The sequence below is a fragment of the Cherax quadricarinatus genome, chromosome 46 (genome assembly GCF_038502225.1).
Source record: "Cherax quadricarinatus isolate ZL_2023a chromosome 46, ASM3850222v1, whole genome shotgun sequence".
Lineage (NCBI taxonomy): Eukaryota > Metazoa > Arthropoda > Malacostraca > Decapoda > Parastacidae > Cherax > Cherax quadricarinatus.
In genome coordinates, this window is record NC_091337.1 from 6492218 (window position 1) to 6514159 (window position 21942).

Below are 21942 nucleotides of genomic sequence, written 5' to 3' on the forward strand. Positions count from 1 at the left end.
ATTTTATCCTACGTGAAAGAGAAATGAAAAATGAAATATAAAAATGATATTTGAATTCAGCGCTAATATGTACAGTTAGACTGGGGTGTCTGGTTGATGTTGACACTGCGCCTTGTAGAAATTGTAGCCGTTGCTGAGGATGTGGGGGGGTCACAGCTGTTGAGTGACAACCCAACGACTAGTTCGTCACAGTGTCTCTAGCCTTGCATAATCCGTCAAGATGATAGGAACACAGGTCTTTCACCACTGCAAAGATGAGGGGTAGTTGCCTGGGGTTGGCTACACTCAGGTATGTAGATAGAAAGGTGACGTCCCAGAACTCATGTGAAGTTTGTCTCCTTCAACACTGTTACTGTGGTTGCCAGATGACCCAAGCTGACATTCCAAGCTAGAAAGAGACAAAAGCTAACCACTGCTTGTGAAATCACTCTCCATGATAAGTGTAAGGCACTTTAAAGAATGGTGAGAATTTAAAAGCAAAAAATGGGAACCAGGGCAGAATGAACTAAGTCTTAGAATTGGTTAAAAGTGAAGCTTTTAACCAATATATCCACTAAAATAGGAGCAGAGGCTTTTACTTACATTTGTGTTGGGAGCTGTGGGTCAAGTGATTATCCATATGGTCGGAACCCCACACGTCACTTTTCCAGGTGGAAAAAAAGGGGAGGGGATAGCGGGAGCTAGACACTGACCCTGCCTTAACAAGCAAACTGCTTGTGTCTGGAAAAACTCGCACGTGGATGCACTCGTAAGTAGAGGTTTCACTGTATTGTATTTATTATTGTTGAGTTGGAGGGTTGTGACAGCCCATAGGCCATCTACTCTTGTTGGGTTATCCATTCATTAAACAGGTTATACACTCATTAGAGAGGTGTTATACACTCATTAAACAGGGTTTAACACCACTGTGCCTCTTCTAACACTGAACCCATTTCTAGTGAGCATATATTTGTTAAATTTCATAATTGAAAAAATAATAGGAATTAGATAAGGGATATTATACTCGTGATTCTCATATGAACTTATAACCTAAACTTCTATTTGAAAATGTGATATGTTAATGAACAATTACTTCAGTCCCTGTCTGGGTGGTTAAGCAGCGATCTGCTGTACTTGATTGTTGCCATGTTAGAACTCAGGCCACAAGTTAACTTGGCACTGAAAGTTTGAGTTGTGTTACTGGAAAATATTTGAGTAAATTGATTGCATCATTATTATTACTAAGAGTTTCAAGACTTTAAGATGGCATGTGTTCCCACACACATATACCCCTGCATGGGCCCCTTCAAGCTGACCATATATATTGTAAATTGTTGAGAATCTTTTTCAGAACACTCTCATCAGTATTGACAGTTCTTTTGTGTAAATGACATACACTTCTTTGTGTGGAAAGATGAAAAAGTTTCATTAGCTCTTTTTCAGAATTCTATTTTGTACAACATAGTCACTCTTTATGAGGGCAATATGTAAGCAGTTTATAAAACACTTTTAGCACTAGAACTGTTTATCTTAAAAATAGGATATCTTGCACAAAGGCTCTTAACACCATGTCAGTCTTAATGCAGGTTGAATTTGAAAGGATTTACTCTGCCTTATTGTGAGTCTTAGTGCACCTCTTACACTCAGTAACTGTGAAAGGAATAAGGCTCACTGAATTAACTCTTGAGAAAAAATTAACTAGGTGAGTTATCCAAAGTTTTGGAAAATTACTTGATATGGAAAGGGAGGAGATGATGTGATTTGGAGGGTCATTTGAATGGTGATGTCCACAAATTTCTGCCAGGATAGCTGCTGAGTGAATGATGGTGAATGTGTCTCCTTTTGGTCACTCTTCCATGGTGGAAAATAGTTACTACTGTAATTTTTTTTTTTCAACAAGTCGGCCGTCTCCCACCGAGGCAGAGTGACCCAAAAAGAAAGAAAATCCCTAAAAAGAAAATACTTTCATCATCATTCAACACTTTCACCTCACTTATACATGATAACTGTTGTTGCAGAGGTGCCCAGATACAACAGTTTAGAAGCATATACTATAAAGATATATAACATATCCCTCCAAACTGCCAATATCCCAAACCCTTCCTTTAAAGTGCAGGTATTGTACTTCCCATTTCCAGTACTCAAGTCCGGCTATATAAAAATATGTAACCGGTTTCCCTGAATCCCTTCACTAAATATTACCCTGCTCATACTCCTACAGCTCGTCAGATCCCAAAAACCATTCGTCTCCATTCACTCCTATCTGACATGCTTGCGCATGCTTGCTGGAAGTCCAGGCCCCTCGCCCACAAAACCTCCTTTACCCCCTCCCTCCAGCCTTTTCGAGGACGACCCCTACCCCACCTTCTTTCCCCTACAGATTTCTGACTAAGTGCACCACTCACCCCTTTTCCCCTCATCAATTCTATGATTCACCTCATCTTTCATAGACCCATCCGCTGACACGTCCACTCCCAAATATCTGAATACATTCACCTTCTCCATACCCTCTCCCTCCAATCTGATATCCAATCTTTCATTACCTAATCTTTTTGTTATCCTCATATCCTTACTCTTTCCTGTATTCACTTTTAATTTTCTTCTTTTGCATGAATTTGGTAGGGTATGCAAAAGAAGAAAATTAAAAGTGAATACAGGAAAGAGTAAGGTTATGAGGATAACAAAAAGATTAGGTGATGAAAGATTGGATATCAGATTGGAGGGAGAGGGTATGGAGGAGGTGAATGTATTCAGATATTTGGGAGTGGACGTGTCAGCGGATGGGTCTATGAAAGATGAGGTGAATCATAGAATTGATGAGGGGAAAAGGGTGAGTGGTGCACTTAGGAGTCTCTGGAGACAAAGAACTTTGTCCTTGGAGGCAAAGAGGGGAATGTATGAGAGTATAGTTTTACCAACGCTCTTATATGGGTGTGAAGCATGGGTGATGAATGTTGCAGTGAGGAGAAGGCTGGAGGCAGTGGAGATGTCATGTTTGAGGGCAATGTGTGGTGTGAATATAATGCAGAGAATTCGTAGTTTGGAAGTTAGGAGGAGGTGCGGGATTACCAAAACTGTTGTCCAGAGGGCTGAGGAAGGGTTGTTGAGGTGGTTCGGACGTGTAGAGAGAATGGAGTGAAACAGAATGACTTCAAGAGTGTATCAGTCTATAGTGGAAGGAAGGCGGGGTAGGGGTCGGCCTAGGAAAGGTTGGAGGGAGGGGGTAAAGGAGGTTTTGTGTGCGAGGGGCTTGGACTTCCAGCAAGCATGCATGAGCGTGTTTGATAGGAGTGAATGGAGACAAATGGTTTTTAATACTTGATGTGCTGTTGGAGTGTGAGCAAAGTAACATTTATGAAGGGGTTCAGGGAAACCGGCAGGCCGGACTTGAGTCCTGGAGATGGGAAGTACAGTGCCTGCACTCTGAAGGAGGGGTGTTAATGTTGCAGTTTAAAAACTGTAGTGTAAAGAACCCTTCTGGCAAGACAGTGATGGAGTGAATGATGGTGAAATTTTTTTTTTTCGGGCCACCCTGCCTTGGTGGGAATCGGCCAGTGTGATAATAAAAAAAATAAAAAAACTTTTATTAACTCCACACCTTCTCCTAATTTCCACACTCCGAATTTTCTGCATAATATTTACACCACACATTGCCCTTAGACAGGACATCTCCACTGCCTCCAACCGCCTCCTCGCTGCAGCATTTACAACCCAAGCTTCACACCCATATAAGAGTGTTGGTACCACTATACTTTCATACATTCCCTTCTTTGCCTCCATAGATAACATTTTTTTGTCTCCTCATATACCTCAATGCACCACTCACCTTTTTTCCTTCATCAATTCTGTGGTTAACCTCATCCTTCATAAACCCATCCGCTGACACGTCAACTCTAAAAACATTCACTTTTTCCATACTCACTCCCTCCAATGTGATATCCAATTTTTCCTTATCTAAAAATATATATACGTATTTAATAAAAACCTTAAAAATTCTTTTTTTTTTTTTCATGGATTGTGCATTAGCTCTGTTTTTTTTAGGCTGTGATCCGGCGTGCTCTGAGTGAGTCTGGATGTCCCCCACATATTATAGATCAACTTATGGAGAATGCCCATGAACGAAGGTGGCCACCAGGGTTGTCTACGCTGGAGACCAGGCAGGTAGTGTGTACCTTAGAGAAGTTTGAACACTTTTATTTGTAGTCTTATTACATATTTGTTTATATAGGAAACAAGCCATCAGGTGGAAAGAATAAGACATAATATGCAAGGAAATTAACATAGAGTATTTCATTCATGAAGGGGCTTTGTGACATACATGAAGAATATATTGTATAAAATATCTTAGAGTAGAGTAAGTGAGGTTAAGGGGGTTGACTACAGTACTTAACATGTGTTGTGTTACCTGACCTGTACCCTGACTTTACCACATGTTTCATGTGTTCTCCATGTACTTGATTAAACCCATTTGTGGGTGAAACATTGTACATTAAAGATTTCTCAGAATATTATGTCTTATTCTTTCCTTAGTATATATTGTTCTGATATTCTTAATATTTTTTGAAAAAAAAATAATCCATAATTTTGTTATTTTATATATTGTATTCATTGAATAGCACATCTGTGAAATATACCTTCTGAAATTTGTAGAAACTCAGGTTCAGTTACTTATGTCCTTCAGATTTCCATATCCCGCCTTATCCTTGTTTTAGGCTTTTTATAAGGTTTTTTAAATCATGCCTGTTATTGCCTAAATTTATGATTTACCTCTTGTGTACCAGTATATTATGTTATTATTGATGGCCATGCACCTCTGACAATACAACTGTTGAATGAATGACGGTGAATGGGTTTCCTGATTTTTTCAATTACTTAAAAGACAAAGAAGGAAATTTTGAAATTGGGTGGTTGAATGTGTGTGTTGTAGTGCAGATAAGAAGGAAAATTGATTATTAATGTTATGAATGAAGAGAAGCTCAATGTCCTAGCAGTAACTGAGATAAAGCTAAAATGTGTGGAAGAATTTCATTGGGAAGGGGTAAATGGGATTAAATCAGGTGTAAATGAGAGAATCAGAGCTAAAGGAAAGAAAATTGGGGCTGTAAGTGTATAAATTCAAGACTTATGTGGATTAGGATAAAGATGGATGTGAGAAGTGTATGCATTTGGGACAAGAGGTTTGTAGAAGAGAGAGAAGTCGAGATTTGGAGAGGTCTTAGGTGATTGTTTAGGGAGCTTTGAACCAAATGAGAAAATAAGATTGTGGGAGGGGACCTAAATGCTAAAGTTGGTGAGACTGTTATTGATGGTATAACAGGTAAATTGGGAGTGCCATAGGTAAATGACAATTGGGTAGCCCCTTAATTAAAGTTGTGTATAGAAAGGAGTTTGGTAATAGGTAATACTTATTTTGAAAATAAAAAAAAAAGCATAAATAAGTATACGAAGTGAGTGTAAAACAGAAACCTGTGATTGTTTTACATGATGGTAGGATTGCTGGTGTCTTTTTTCTATCTCATAAACATGTACATGCATATATATATATATATATACAGGGCCAGATTAAGAAGTCTCCGGGCCCTAGGCTATTCAGATTGGCGGGGCCCCTTTGAGTTACGGGCAAGCGAAGCAACCCCTTCCAGTTTGGGGGTGGGGGGTCGGTGTGAGCCTGTTTAAGGTCTAATTAAATACATTCTGGCTATTTAGATTAAATTTAATAGGGAAAGTACATCAAGACAACCAAAACCATTTACCAACAGCCATTATAACTATCTTGTTAAATCATGCATTTTAAAGAGAATAAACTCAAGACAGCATAGTATTACTAGATAACGTGTAATTACTACAGAAAATTGGAGAGGAATCTCCCATACTCACCCATTAGCGGGAAAACACAGCTGTTCTGATGTAAACAAAGGCGTGTTGAGTGTTGCCATCTATGGTTAGGTTTATTTATTTTTATTTTATTTTATTTCATTATTTATTTTTGTTTTGATTAATTTTTAAAAATCAATTTTACTCTCCAAACACTTGAACTTTTTAGGTAGGGACCCCTTTGCACTTGCACCATGTGCGCAGTCTTGGATGAGCCCCTGAACCCCTTGGACCGCAGGGCCCCCAAATGCGCGGGGCCCTAGGCAAATGCCTAGTTTGCCTATGCGGTAATCCGGCCCTGTATATATATATACAAACCCCCTCTGGGTTTTCTTCTATTTTCTTACTAGTTCTTGTTCTTGTTTATTTCCTCTTATCTCCTTGAGGATAGAACAGAATTCTTCCTCCATAAGCCATACTTGTCGTAAGAGGTGACTGACATGCTGGGAGCAAGGGGCTAGTAACCCCTTGTGTATACAAGTACATTACTAAAGTTAAAAGGTGAAACTTTGGTTTCTCTTTTTGGGCCACTTTGCCTCGGTGGGATATGGCCAATTTGTTGAAAGAATAAGAAATAAGTACATGAGATATCAGTTTATTAGACTGTAGTAGTAGTAAATAAGTGGTTAATGGGTAACCTTATGAATGTGCATGTTTTTATAGGGGCAACAAATATATATCAGAAAATTATTTAGTGGTAGCTACAATAAGAGTAAGGGATATCTAGAGTACAGGGAGAATGGCATCACTGGGTAAGAGAAAAGTGAAGGTGAATGAACTAATGGAGGAGACAGTTTTGGAAAGATATAAGCAACTAGTGGAGGAAAGGTGAGATAGAGAGAGCACAGGAAAAGAGGTCAGAAAGGTATAGGAAAAATTAAAGAATGCAATACTAAATAAGTACTGGATAAAGAATTATTGGTGGAATGATTAGGTAGAGAGGATGGTAAGGGAAAAGGTTACAGACTTCAGTCCTTCCTTCATACCAGACTGATGCAATATTCAATAGCGTGCCTGAGCGTGTTAACCTTTTCTGGGTTTCGGACGTACTAGTACGGCTTATGCACCGCGGTTTTTGACGTACTAGTATGCCTAAATTCTAGCACCCTCAAATCTAGTGAGAGAAAGCTGGTAGGCCTACATATGAAAGAATGGGTCTATGTGGTCAGTGTGCGCAGTATAAAAAAAATCCTGCAGCACACAGTGCTGCAGAAATGTTCGATTTTTACCAAAGTTCAAAAGTAAACAAATCATGCCAAGCGTCCAATACACGTCAATTGGTGAGTCTAATATTCTTTCACAAGTGCGCTGATATTATTTATGCCATTTCTACACTAATGCAGTAGTCTGCATAACAGTAAATCTTCTACTTTTTGTAAGAATAAAAATTGAAAGTGGAAAGCCAAAGTAATATAAGAGGGGCCTGGGGATGTGACTAACGAACAGAGAACTTGTTATTTTAGTGCCAGGAATGTCTTTCTTGTTTATTCTGGACCCTGTTCGGAAATTGGCATCTTTTGAAATTTGTGTGAAATTGGCAAAATTGCTAAATTCTGACCACTTTATTGGATAGTTAAAATCGGTAAATGGGTGGTTTCTTGTGCTCATTCAATAGAAAAAATGGAGTTCTAGCGAAATAGTTATGATTTTTGTCGACTAGTACACTGGAATTGGCCGAAAGTAGGGCACAAAGTGGGCAAAATCGCCGATGCGTAAACATCTTCGAGACCGCTAACTTCGCAAGAGCATAATTCTGTAAGTTTTCCATCAAATTTCATACTTTTGGTGTCATTATGATCGGGAAAAGATTCTCTATCTTTTCATAAGAAAAAATATTTTTTTTTTTTTTTAAATTTGACAACCCTGAGAACAAGTCTCAGAGAGGGCCTGGCGACCCTGAAAGGGTTAAATAGGAGTGAATGGAGACGAATGGTTTTTGGGACCTGATGAGCTATTGGAGCGTGAGCAGGGTAATATTTTGTGAAGGGAGTCAGGGAAACTGGTTAGCTGGACTTGAGACCTGGAAATGGGAAGTACAGTGCCTGCACTTTAAAGTAGGGGTTTGGGATATTGGCAATTTGGAGTGACTATCTAAACTGTCGTATCTGGGCACCTCTGCGAAAACAGTGATTATGTATGAGTGATGGTGAAAGTGTTGACTGATAATGAAAGTTTTTTCTTTCTTTTTGTTTTTTATCCTTTTGGGTCACCCAGCCTTGGTGGGAAACATCTGACATATTAAAAAAAAAATAAAAACATTTTTCTTTCTTAAATTCAATACCCTTCTTAGCTGATAATATACTGTTGAAAAACTACAGTAACTTGAGGCCAGAAATATCTTTTAATGAACTTTATGAAAGATATCCCTCCCACTCTCATCATTGTTTGATTATAAGAAAAAACTTATTACTGTAATTGGATTTTAATTATTCTATAAACTTTTGCCTCTTCAAGGGGGGCTCCTTGCTGTGGTGAAGAGGCTCTTGGTCTGAGGAATCAGACCTGTTGGTCTCCTTCCTCAGACCGAACCTAATTACCCCCCAATCCCCCCCTCCCTATCCCATCCTCCCCTTTTTCCTTTCCTCCTCCTCCTCCCCACCCCTCCCTTTTGCCCTTCCTCTTTTTGGCCTTTGGGATTTCTCCCACAGGCGTGCTAGTTCCTAGGTAGGGGAAAGGATACCGGGGTCCATCCCATTCCGTTGAGGTTCTTGGCGGTGGCGTAGTTTGCCGTGGAATCTGGATCGCCTGGGGATATCCCGATCCCTCTCTGGTACCCCGGAGTAGCTTTGGGTGTCTTTCGGGCGACGGGTGTATCTCTGGAAGCCACCTTTCGGATTCCGGGGGTGGTGGCCGAGGGAGGTATGCTTTGTGGCGGATATCCGGCCGCCCTCTTTTTTGACCACCGAGGTAGCTCGGCAGATGTGAGGTTGCTATCCCGGATTGCTGGTTTACTGGCATGAAGGGTAGGGTATGGCACGGGTTCCATGCTGCATCTGCGCTACTAGCGGTGCTGAGGTCCTCTTGGGTGCGGAGGGAGATTTCCGGCCCTTTCATTCCTCCTGGGAACTATTCCTCCCCGCTCCCCCCTCTTTTTTTATTCTTTTTTTTTATTTTTGTTTTCTTTTCTTCTTTCTTTTTTTTCTTAAAAACAAAAAGCAAAGGAGTAACCTAACCATGGAGAACCCAATCCATGAACCCACTACCCCCGGGCCCCTTCTTGATACCGCACCCCATTCTGACCCTGCCTTGTTTTTAGACCACTCTTCGGACACTCCTGATGCCCCTGTACCTCTTGCTGGTGCTGTTTCCTCACCTGCTTCAGGTACCGGGGCTTCGACTGACTCCTGCGATTTGTCTGAACTCCGCTCTCCTTTGACTATGCTTCCGGCTTCTCCCTCTACGGTATGGCAATTTTCGAATCGCCCGCCCATTTCACACCGGACCAACTCCGGTCCTACTCCTAAACGCCAACGTCAATCTCCTGATGATGCTCCTTCGTTACCTTCCCATTCTACTCGGAAAAGACCGACACGTCATGCACTCCCTCTCCACGCTCAGTTTCGGACCACACAATGGACTAAATTCTTTACTTTAAGACCGACTTCTTCTGCCTACCTTTCTGACCATAGTATTGGCAAAGCGCTCCTGCGTCATGTTGGTAGAGATATTTCATTTCATGCTCTCAAGAGCGGTACGCGCATCGTCACTGTCCAGAATGCTACCCAAGCTCATGATCTTTCTCTCCTTTCGAATATCGATACTACTCCTGTCACTATTGAAAAACATCTTTCTCTCAATTCTTGTAGTGGTACTGTCATTCTGCCCCATACCATAGTCCAACAGAATTTCCAGTCATGTGGCAATGACATTCTTGAACAGCTGGAACTCCAGGATCTCCCAATCCTCAAAGTAGACACTTATGTCCTTCCTGCCCGTGGGCGGAGACGTTACCCTTGCAATGTGGCTCGTTTAACTTTTGACAGCCGAGAACTCCCGTCTTCTGTATATGTCGCGGGACATCAGTTACAAGTTCGAAAGGTGATACCTACACCGCAACAGTGTAGAAATTGCTGGTGTTTTGGTCACCCAGCGAAATATTGCAGATCTACAGCCGAATGCCCAGTCTGTGGTGCCGACGACCATTCTAATACATCTTGCAGTCAACCTCCATCTTGCCTTAATTGTAATGAAGCTCACCCTTCGTACTCCCGACGTTGCCAGGTCTACTTAAATGAACGTGAAATCCGTTGCCTCAAAGAGGCAGGTCTCCCTTATGCTATGGCAGTTACTCATCTCCGCCTCCAAGGGAGACTACCCCGTGTTTCTTATTCTCGTGTTTCAAAACATCCCCCCACTTCTGGGGTCCCATCTTCTGCAGCCTCCTCTGTTGTTACCCCTCCCAGAGCCACTCCGGCATCTAATCCTTTTGCTGTCCTTGGCTCTGACGTCCCGACTACAATTCAGTCTGTTCTTACATCTTCGCGTCCTTCCTCACAAGCCCCAGTATCGACAAGACCTCGTACGACACCTCATACCAATTGCCCCTCTACTTCTCAGAAGTCCAAAAAATCCACATTGCTCAAATCTTCTTTGCCCCTTCCTTCCCTTCTTCCACCTCCACACTTTACCTCTCCAGTCTCTGGGCGTAGTTCTTCCCCTCTCTCTGGCTCTATTACAAGTGTGGAGATTCACCCTCCTCCTCGTACTATGCCTTCCACCCCCGTCCCCTCTCAAGTTTCTGCCTCTTCTGCCACCTCCCAGGTTTCTGCCTCTTCTGTCCCCCCCCCCCCCCCGCACTTCATCTCCAGTCCCTTACACTCTTTCCTCCCCCTCTACTTTGGTACAGTCCATTACTGTCCCAATCTTTACTCACCCTCCCCCTTCTATCTCCAATATGGTCTCCCATACATCTTTGAATTCAGAAACACTTGAAGCCATTTCAGAATATATTGCAGAGACTAAACCTTCAATGGACACTGATTCACTTCCTGTTCCTTCTCTTCCCTCTTCTCCATCTTCACAACCCCATTCTTCGCAACGCTCTGTTCCTTCGCTGCTTGAACGTCTTCCAATGCCACCACACGTTGACTTTTCTAACCCCTCTAGTCCGTAGGTGCCTTTCCCTACGGATTCCTGGTATTTTCTTCATCGCCAATCATGGCCTATTTACAGTGGAATATCCGCGGCCTCAGGGGTAATCGGGGCGAGCTTCAGATGTTGCTTTCCAGGTTTTCCCCTGTTGGTGCTTGCTTACAAGAACCAAAATTACACTCGGCTGTTTTCCAACCTATCTCAGGCTATAATTTATTGCATTCTTCGGATCCTTTCTCAGATGGGACCTTTAATGAAAGTGCCCTTCTTCTATGCAATGATATTCCGTACTGTCAACTATTTGTCCATACCTCGCTGCATTACACTGCAGCCCGTATCCACTTGAATAAGTGGTTTACAATATGTGCTTTATATCTCTCTCCTTCTCGAGCATTTTCTATCCCAGACTTTGCCTTTCTTGTTTCATCCTTACCACCACCACCACTTCTGTTACTTGGGGATTTTAATGCCCACCATTTCCTCTGGGGGGGGGGGTCTCATTGTGACTCACGTGGCGTCCAGTTGGAGGCTTTTCTCGCCTCTCACCCCCTCCATGTTTTAAATACGGGTACTCCCACCCATTTTGATCCTCGTACTCATTCTCTCTCCTGCATCGATCTATCAGTCTGCTCTTCCTCCACTGCACTAGACTTCACCTGGTCTGTTCTACCGGACTTACATGACAGCGATCATTTTCCAATCATTCTTACTTCCCCTTCCTATTCACCACCTTTCCGTAGCCCTCGCTGGCAATTTGATCGGGCAAATTGGGATCTTTACTCACACCTCACTGCTTTTAGTGAGGTTCCTTCTTCATCCTCCATTGATGAGCTCCTACACCTCTTCTCGACGTCAGTTTATACCGCAGCTTCTCATTCTATACCCCAAACCTCAGGCAGGCATTCTCAGAAGTGCATGCCTTGGTGGTCTCCTGCTTGTGCTCGTGCAGTACGTTTGAAACACGCTGCATGGGGCAGGTACCGGTACAATAGAACCGCTGAGAGACTTCTTGATTTTAAACAGAAGCGTGCGATCGCTCGCCGTGTCATCCATGAAGCTAAACGCACTTGTTGTCGAGACTATGTTTCCACCATCACCTCTGCTTCTTCTATGAGTGCAGTCTGGAAAAAAGTGAGGAAATTGAGTGGTAAATACTCTCCTGACCCGGCTCCTGTTCTACAGGTCGCTGGTGTTGATGTAGCAAACCCTCTCGACGTTGCCATTGAACTTGGCACACATCTGGTCTGTATTTCCCGGGGGCTCCATCTATGCCCCTCGTTTCTTTCCTCAAAGTCTGCCAGAGAGTTAGTACCCTTGGACTTTTCTTCTCTCAGAGAAGAACAGTATAATGTGCCTTTTACACTTCAAGAACTAGAGACAACGCTCTCAGCTTGCCGATCATTGGCAGCTGGGCCAGACGACATTCATATTCGTATGTTACAACATTTACATCGGTCAGCCCTTGAAGTCCTCTTACACCTCTTCAATCTTATTTGGGCACAAGGAGTTCTTCCCCAGCTGTGGAAATCTGCCATTGTTCTCCCTTTCCGCAAACCGGGTACTACAGGACATGATGCCTCCCACTATCGTCCCATCGCTCTTACTAGTGCAGTTTGCAAAGTGATGGAACGTCTCGTAAATCGACGTTTAATGTGGTATTTAGAGACACACAACAGTCTCTCCGCTAGTCAATATGGCTTTCGTAAGGGTCGTTCTACCATAGACCCCTTACTATGCTTGGATACGTATGTTCGTAATGCCTTTGCGAATAATCACTCAGTTATTGCCATATTTTTTGACCTTGAGAAGGCATATGACACAACTTGGAGGTATAATATTTTGGCCCAGGCCCATTCCTTAGGCCTCCGAGGCAATCTACCATCCTTCCTTAAGAACTTTTTAACTGACAGACATTTCCGTGTTCGAGTCAATAATGTTCTTTCCCCGGACTTTGTCCAAGCTGAAGGTGTCTCTCAGGGATGTGTTCTAAGCACAACACTTTTTCTCCTTGCTATAAATGATTTGGCCTCTGTTCTTCCACCCAATATTTGGTCATCACTCTATGTTGATGACTTCGCTATTGCTTGTGCAGGCGCTGACTGTCATCTTATTGCAGTTTCTCTCCAGTATGCGGTCGACCGTGTTTCCACTTGGGCCACCACGCATGGGTTTAAATTTTCAAGTACCAAAACTCACCAAATTACTTTCACTAGACGCTCTGTCATCTCCGATCATCCTTTGCATCTCTATGGCTCCCGTATCCCAAACGTGATACAGTCAGGTTTCTAGGCCTTCTCTTTGACCGTAGGTTATCCTGGAAACCTCACATTACCTCTCTGAAGGCAACTTGTCACAGCTGGCTAAACCTTCTTAAAACCCTTGCTCATCTTTCCTGGGGAGCTGATCGTCAAACTCTGCTTCGCCTACATTCAGCCCTCGTTTTATCGAAACTCGATTATGGTGACCAGATTTATTCCGTGGCCTCTCCTGCTACTCTCTCTAGCCTTAACTCTATCCATCACCAAGGATTACATTTGTGCCTTGGTGCTTTTCGCTCTTCCCCTGTTGAGAGCCTCTATGCAGAAGCGAATGTTCCATCCTTGTCTGATCGCCGTGATGCCCATTGCCTTCACTACTATGTACGCTCTCACGATCTCCACAATCCTTCCATTTATAGAATGGTCACCGATATTAGTAGACATTCTTCATTCGTTAGCTGCCCCTGTTTGCTCCGTCCCTTTTCTCTTCGCCTACATTCACTCTTGTCTTCCCTTCATTTACCACCTTTATATGTTCATGTAGAATCTCACTTTTCCCTACCCCCCTGGGAAGTTCCAGCTGTTCGGGTCTGTTCTTTCTCACTCCCTTACTCGAAAGCTCAACTGCCTACGGTGGCTTCCCGCTCTCTTTTTCTTGATCACTTCCACTTCCATTCTCATGCCACTGCTGTGTACACAGATGGCTCTAAGTCTTCAGACGGCGTCGGATTCGCAGCAGTGTTTCCGGACAGCGTCGTGCGGGGGCATTTACTATCTTCGGCTAGCATTTTTACTGCTGAACTGTATGCCATTCTTGCAGCACTTATTCGTATCGCATCTATGCCTGTGTCATCATTTGTGGTAGTCTCAGACTCCCTTATTGCTCTACAGGCTATACGAAAATTTGATACATCTCACCCCCTTAGCGCTTCTTTTTGATTATTTATTTTATTTTTTTTTTTTATTATCACACCGGCCGATTCCCACCAAGGCAGGGTGGCCCGAAAAAGAAAAACTTTCACCATCATTCACTCCATCACTGTCTTGCCAGAAGGGTGCTTTACACTACAGTTTTTAAACTGCAACATTAACACCCCTCCTTCAGAGTGCAGGCACTGTACTTCCCATCTCCAGGACTCAAGTCCGGCCTGCCGGTTTCCCTGAATCCCTTCATAAATGTTACTTTGCTCACACTCCAACAGCACGTCAAGTATTAAAAACCATTTGTCTCCATTCACTCCTATCAAACACGCTCACGCATGCCTGCTGGAAGTCCAAGCCCCTCGCACACAAAACCTCCTTTACCCCCTCCCTCCAACCCTTCCTAGGCCGACCCCTACCCCGCCTTCCTTCCACTACAGACTGATACACTCTTGAAGTTATTCTGTTTCGCTCCATTCTCTCTACATGTCCGAACCACCTCAACAACCCTTCCTCAGCCCTCTGGACAACAGTTTTGGTAATCCCGCACCTCCTCCTAACTTCCAAACTACGATTATAAACTTTTGTGTGCTGGAACACACTTAATATAGCCTGGACTTTCCTATAAATGATTTTAAAAAAACTTACTCCCCTAAGTAAGTTTTTTAAAATTTTGTAGCACTTATTTCCCAGAGTAGAGGAAGAATTGACAATTAATTTATTCTATATTTTTATATTTATTGACTCCTGTTGAAGTATAGTAAAAGCAAGCATTCATGTCTGTTTAATACTTGGTATACTATTTTGATAAAATTATCTCAGCTTTCTGAAATTAATCTTGGTGTTAATTCTTGCAGATGAACCGCCGACACTATGAGAGCTACATTTGCAAAAGAGTGCCAGGGAAGCAAGCAGTGGTGGTGATGGCATGCGATAATCGTCATATGAATGATGATATGCTTCTTGATCCAGGACTGGTAATGATCTTTGCCCATGGTATAGAATAAGAAGCAGTGAGTGTGGCTGGTGCTATATATGAATTTAGATTATGTCATTATTATTTTCTCTTTATGCTCTTTGATTTTTTGTGTATGAAATGGCTACAGCCTATGCATAATAAACTAATGTACATTGGATTTGATTCATGATTAATTGGGAAAATTTAATGTTGAAGTTTTATTTTGTATTGCCATTGTTTTAAATTTAGCAAGTTTTGTCTCTTTAGTTTATTAAAAATCAAAAGGAATATAAAATTGTCTATCAAAGCTGAGCTTAGATTTGTATATTGGTTGAAAGTGCATTATTGCTACCTATATTTCATTTCTCTGGCATTTAAACAAAAAGACAGTAAATTAATCTGTTTAATATTTTAGTGGCTAATTTGTCCTGCAGGATTCTTTTATGCTCGCCTGTGATAGCCATTTGTAAGTGGTTATTAATTTGACTCATACTGAAATTAAGTTTTAGATATACATAGTATCTGAAATGTCTACTGCTTTGCAGTGTTCATTTTAACATTGGCAACTAGAAATATGGTGGTGTGGTGAAGCTACTGTTAGGTGTTGCATTCCAACTGTCTTATGAATTGTACTCTTGTTGCTGATGATGTTCACACAACTCATCACCTATAATTTGTATTGTCAGGCTGAATTACTATGCAGCTTACTACTGGGAACAAATACAAATTATAATCAGTTTATTAAACTGGGTGTGCAATGTATAGTTTTACTTTCATGTCTCTTGTTTACATAAATTGTATTTGCCTTGTCTTGTATGGAATGTGGAAATTTTTTACTTGAAACAAATAGCATTCCATATAATTTTTTTAATGATATTTTTAAAAAATAAAATGAAAAATTAATGCAATAGGTTTATTAACTCATACTGATGTAGAAAATTAGACTATCAGTTTTTTCTGTGGTTAAGATTGTGTTTATTGACAAAAAAAAAAAATTGTTTATGTGATTGTCCCAAGATTCAGGAGGTTTTATATATGCTATGAGAACTACTCTGAAAAAAGGAAGAGGCATATTGGATATTTGATATGCATTATTAGATCTCTTATATTGATATTCTTTACTCTATTAATAATTTAGTTAATTAATTAGCAATAATTTAGGACTTAAATATATTTAATGTATATATTGTATTTCAAGATAACGTGTTTATATATTTGTAATTATTTTTATGTTTAATGTTTTGTTTATCAGTGAGTGAGTCTGACCCTTTCATGTTTAGCCCTTAATTGGATTATTATTATTATTATTGTGAGTGAGTATTGTTTGTCAAGTTTTGTATCTTAGGGGAAAGGGGACAAGAGAGAATACAGGAATTATTGAGGAATAAACTTAATGAGTATACCAGGTAAATCTTATGATAGAATTATTTTGAAAAGATTAGGGTTAGACAGAAAGTATGATTACAGAGGAGCAGGGAGGATTTAGGAAAGGTAGGGGAAGTGTTGACAAAGTGTTTACACTGATGCATATAAGTAAGTAGTGCTTAGATAAGGGTAAAGAGCTGGTTGTTACATTTATGGATTTAGAAAAGGCATATGATAGGGAGGATAAGAGAGCCATGTAGCAGATGTTGCATATGTATGAAATTGGAAGTAGGTTAGTAAAAGCAGTAAATAGTTTTTGTGCAGAGAGTGAGAGGTTACTCTTTCTTAGTTAAAGTAAGACTTAGATGGGCTGCATGATGTCACCATGGTTGTTTAGCATATTTATATATGAGGTTGTAAAAAAAAAGCAAATATGTACTGCAGTGTTTGGAAGGGGTGTGGGATTCAAAAATGTTGGATCTGATACAAAGTGGGAATTATAACAGTTGCTCTTTGCTGGCGACACTATTCTGTTAGGGGATTCCGAAGGTAAATTACAATGGTTGGTGGATGAATTTGGGCGGATATATAAAGGAGGGGTTTGGGATATTGACAGTTTGGAGGGACTTCTAAACCGTCGTATCTGAGCGCCTCTGCAAAGACAGTGAATATGTATGAATGAGGTGAAAGTGTTGAATGATGAAAAGTATTTTCTTTTTGGGTCACCCTGCCTCGGTGGGAGACAGCTGACTTGTTAAAAAAAAAAAAATAAATAAATAAAAAGGAAATTGGTTCATTTTTTTTTATAAAAGTTCTTGGTGTACTCTAGGTATACTGTCATTCTTTTGAAAAGCAAACTCTTGCATTATCAGTGTGACTTAACACTTCTTGTATTCAAAATCATTGTGTTCACCAAGAAACGAATTCACACCAATATATGATATATTTTGTGCTTTCGCCAGAAAGGTTCATGTTCTATGAGCTGCCATTATCCAACAAGTCATGTTGATCTTTACATAGAATATTTTGAATATAACATTCAATATTGCCAAGATTTAAGTCCTAGGACACAATATGATATAAGCATGTTTAACACACTTTCTTGGAAAATTTAACTGATGTAGTTCTGAGCATTAATTCAAGTTGAAGTGGTAGTGGTAGAAAGTGGTAAAATAAAAACAGCATATTAGAATCCAATGTTTGCTGCAAATCTACACGTTCTGTCAATTATTTACATAATGTCACCATTATGACCAGATTAATCCTTTCACCACATCAGCGTCTTTTTTATAAAAAATTAAACTTCTCATATTATCTTTTGCTTTATTTACTCAATAAGCAGAAACCATGAGGTCTTTATATTTGCCACTTATTTTCCCTAAAAACTATTAAATAATTAATTTTAAGTAGATTGTATTGTTTTATAAAAGTACAGGAAGGCCCCGCTTTACGGCGTTTCACTTTACGGCGTTCCGCTAATACGGACATTTCAAATTATGACCAAAACTCTCTATACGGCTCCCCCCACCTGACTTTCTAATATGGTCACCGTGCCCCACCCTGTTTGTTTACATTCTCCATGAGCTCAGTAAGCACTAAGTCTCTCCATTTTGTCTGGAAACTCCAAAATTTCAAATGTTTTTAAAAGTTATTTCATATTTTATATATACTCTGATAATTATACTTATGTATACCTGTACCTAAATAAACTTACATACTGTGCTGGCATGCAGGTACACATTAAAATTGGTAAGTGTTTTATGTCTCCAGACATCATATTAGTAATGATAATAATAATCATCGAGTCATTTAAATGTCGTATATTACGTTAATATACACATTTTCATTAATCCATCCATGATATTTTTTTCAAAATTATATAATAAACACGATGCATAACATATAAATAAGATAAATACACCCCACAGTAGAATAAATAAACATAAATGTGAGATGTGGTAGCAGACGACTTGCACAAGTAACGCCATATTAGAAATGATAATAATAATAACAATACTCACCGAGTCTCATTAAATGTCGTATATTACGTTAATACACACATTTTCATTAATACATCCATGATATTTTTTTTCAAAATTATATAATAAACACGATACATAACATAAAAAGATGATAAATACACCCCACAATAGAATAAATAAACATAAATATAAGATGTGGGAGCCACATAACTTGTACAAGTGATGGCAAGAATAACATTTTCTCTAATCTAACATAAGAGAAAATGTGTTACTGGGGGTAACTGTAGAAAATTATTCCTTTCGTATGTATGTAAGTAAGTTTATTCAGGTATACACAAATACAGTTACATAGATTATCATACATAACAACATACGTGTAGAGAACCTAGGATAACCCAAAAAAGTCAGTGTGACTTATTTCCATTGCCTTCACTCAGAGCTTCATTTCTTCTCAAAATGATGTTACATGAGAATGGGAGTGTTCTTCTTTATTAATTCTACCGTATCAATGTAGAGACAACCTGTACACAATGTAACTTGTACACAAACCAGACGTGTACACTTCGTTTGTTTACTAAACTTACGTTCGCCTGGTTTGTTTACATAACTCTGCGCCTGTCCCCTCTCATGTACTCATTCTTTCTCTCTCTCATTTATTCGTTTTATCTCATTTACTTACTCCTGACCCTACATTAAGACTACAAATATTTTAAGGTAAGTAATGAGTGAACTGTATATACATTTTATCGCTCTGGGATGCTTAAATATCATAGAATAGTATGTGTGGGTGGGGTGGCCTGGTAAGGTAGCCTGGCTATTACCATACATACCACACTTGATTTCTTACAATAAATACTACTTGTCTCACCCTAGATTAAGACTATAAATATTTTAAGGTAAGTAATGAGTGCACTATGTGTGTATTGTACTTTTTTATTGTTTTTTGATGCCTGGTTCTATTGCTAACTTAATATATGTTAGTGTAAACTTGTTATCTAGTGTTTGTATGCATTTATAAGTGGAAAAAAAGGGTGTTCCACTTTACGGCGGTAGCCTGGAACCTAACCTGCCGTATAAGTGGGGCCCTCCTGTATATTGTTGTTGGTACAGTATGTTAAACACACAATTCTTGCATTATAGAACTTAGAACACTATAATCCCTCAGTTTATATATAAAAAATATTACAGAGCCCTTTATACTATTACATATAAAGAAAATCCTAACACAACTCTTCATGTGTATAAGGAAAACCATAACAATCTCTGATTTTATATATAAAGAAAACAAAGCTTTTCAAAGCAATGAATCTTCTACTGCTTTAAAATAATTATGGTTTTCATTTTATATACAAAAACTCAAACTAAAAGAAATTTTCAAGGATTCAATCTTTTCAAATACATATATGGGTAAAGAACACACACAAAGAATATTGCATGATTGTGTGTGGTGGTGGGTCATTATTCATCCATCTAGCGTGAATCAGTTTAGCAAGTTTATCTGTTCTGCTTATATTCTAGATACATCACATTATAATAGGTTTCTGTTACAGTGTACATTTATTTTAACAGTTGTTTTCTGCCAAGGCAGGGAAGCCTAGTAGATGACAAATGAAAAAATTTAACCTAAGGGAGGTTTTCAATTTTTTTTTTTTCCATCATGAATTTGTGGCATACTTTACATTATATACATACATTCAACAGATAATCTACTGACTAAATGTATGAAAATAGTGCTTTGTTTATTGAAAAAAAGGAATATGGTATTTAAATGATTACAGAGCTGCACACATGCATGGATTGGTAGTATTAATTGAGTAATAGGGGGGCCTAGTTTTCCACCTCATCTCTCAACTGCCTTGGTTCTGGAGACCATCTTGTTACATATGCCTCACACAAGTACCAGTTAATGCTTGTGCAAATCACAACATTTGGCTAATGGCCATTTGAGCTGTGATGAATTAGGATTTGATTGTGTATTTCAGACCTTACTGGGCTATCTTAGGTGAATGATAGTGATTGGTGTGCCATATTCCAGTGCAACCCCCTATGGCCCTTTATACAGAAATATACTTTTCATGGTACCTGCTCTCTTGAAATGTACAGCAGAACTACTGTGCTCACACATTGCAATGCCTGTCACACACTACCTTGACAAAAGGCACCAGCTCTTCCATTATCTTCCAAGTATTTATTAAAATTTACAGTACTTTACATCTCCAGTCTGCTTGTAATAAAGTTGGTAGAATTACCGACAATATGTAAAGTAAAAGGACACAAGTGCAACTAATGTGACATTTTATTGTGGCAACGTTTCACTCTTCAGGAGCTTTGTCAAGCCGTAACGGCTTGACAAAGCCCCTGGAGAGTGAAACGTTGCCACAATAAAAATGTCACATTAGTTGCACTTGTGTCCTTTTACTTTACAGTCTGCATGTAACTGAGTACACATTAGATGCTTGTAAGTACTGTACTCATTTCAATGCTTGTAAGTATTGTACTCATATAATGCTTGTAATTAGTACTTCACTTGTATCAAAAGATGTGTGTAAGTTTTCCTCTTCAGCTGTGTTGTTACCTTTTTAAATAGATGATTCAATCCAGTCTTCTTACACATACTTAAATTTGGTTTCATAACTTTGAATTAGAACCTAGAACTCTTTAATACATATGGATACAGTACTATGTCAGCATTTTTGTTTGTCTTCTTCCCTAGACTATACCTAAAGCCATAGTATATATACATATTAAGAGTTGGGAGTAGGTCAGATTAAATATTTTTAGAGATAAATTATAACAATCTGAATAAGGAAAACTACTTTCTGCAAAGAGTACCATGAGCTACAACTGGAAGAGCATCATGCCAGTTTAATCCATACAGTATAATGCTGGTGATGAATCCTTAAATTAAACTACTATTATATCTAATATGTCATCTTGTTTACCGTCTATGCATAAGTGCACTGGTGCTCCCTCAACTGTCAACATAAGAGAGTATACAAGCTCACAGGTCATTCAGTAAAACCCATTAAGCACAGCTGGCAAGAGAAGGTGGCAGACACTGCTTCCTGGGCCTCTTCATAGAAAATAGTTTTTCTATTCATGAAAGCAATACATTCTTTGTTAAGGTTCACTCTTGTCTTCCCTTCAGTTACCACCTTTATATGTTCATGTAGCATCTCACTTTTCCCTACCCCCCTGGGAAGTTCCAGCTGTTCGGGTCTGTTCTTTCTCACTCCCTTGCTCGAAAGCTCAACTGCCTACGGTGGCTTCCCGCTCTCTTTTTCTTGATCACTTCCACTCCCATTCTCATGCCACCGCTGTGTACACAGATGGCTCTAAGTCTTCAGACGGCATCGGATTCGCAGCAGTGTTTCCGGACAGCGTCGTGTGGGGACATTTACTATCTTCAGCTAGCATTTTTACTGCTGAACTGTATGCCATTCTTGCAGCACTTATTCGTATCGCATCTATGCCTGTGTCATCATTTGTAGTAGTCTCAGACTCCCTTAGTGCT

At 39.8% G+C, this 21942-nt stretch overlaps 1 protein-coding gene across 4 annotated transcripts in view; it reads left to right on the forward strand.

Annotated features, from left to right (window-relative positions):
- elgi (E3 ubiquitin-protein ligase NRDP1 elgi) overlaps positions 1–15839 on the forward strand; it is a 43081-nt gene extending 27242 nt beyond the window's left edge. For 2 of the 4 annotated variants that reach the window (XM_053787990.2, XM_053787991.2), the window contains exons 7-8: positions 4021–4143; positions 14981–15839. In XM_053787990.2, coding sequence (XP_053643965.1) covers positions 4021–4143; positions 14981–15130 — 273 coding nt within the window. In that variant the 3' untranslated portion in view covers positions 15131–15839. The remainder of the gene's footprint in view (positions 1–4020; positions 4144–14980) is intronic. The other 2 variants (XM_053787992.2, XM_053787993.2) reach the window with 2 other exon arrangements.
- The last annotated feature ends 6103 nt before the right edge of the window (positions 15840–21942 follow it).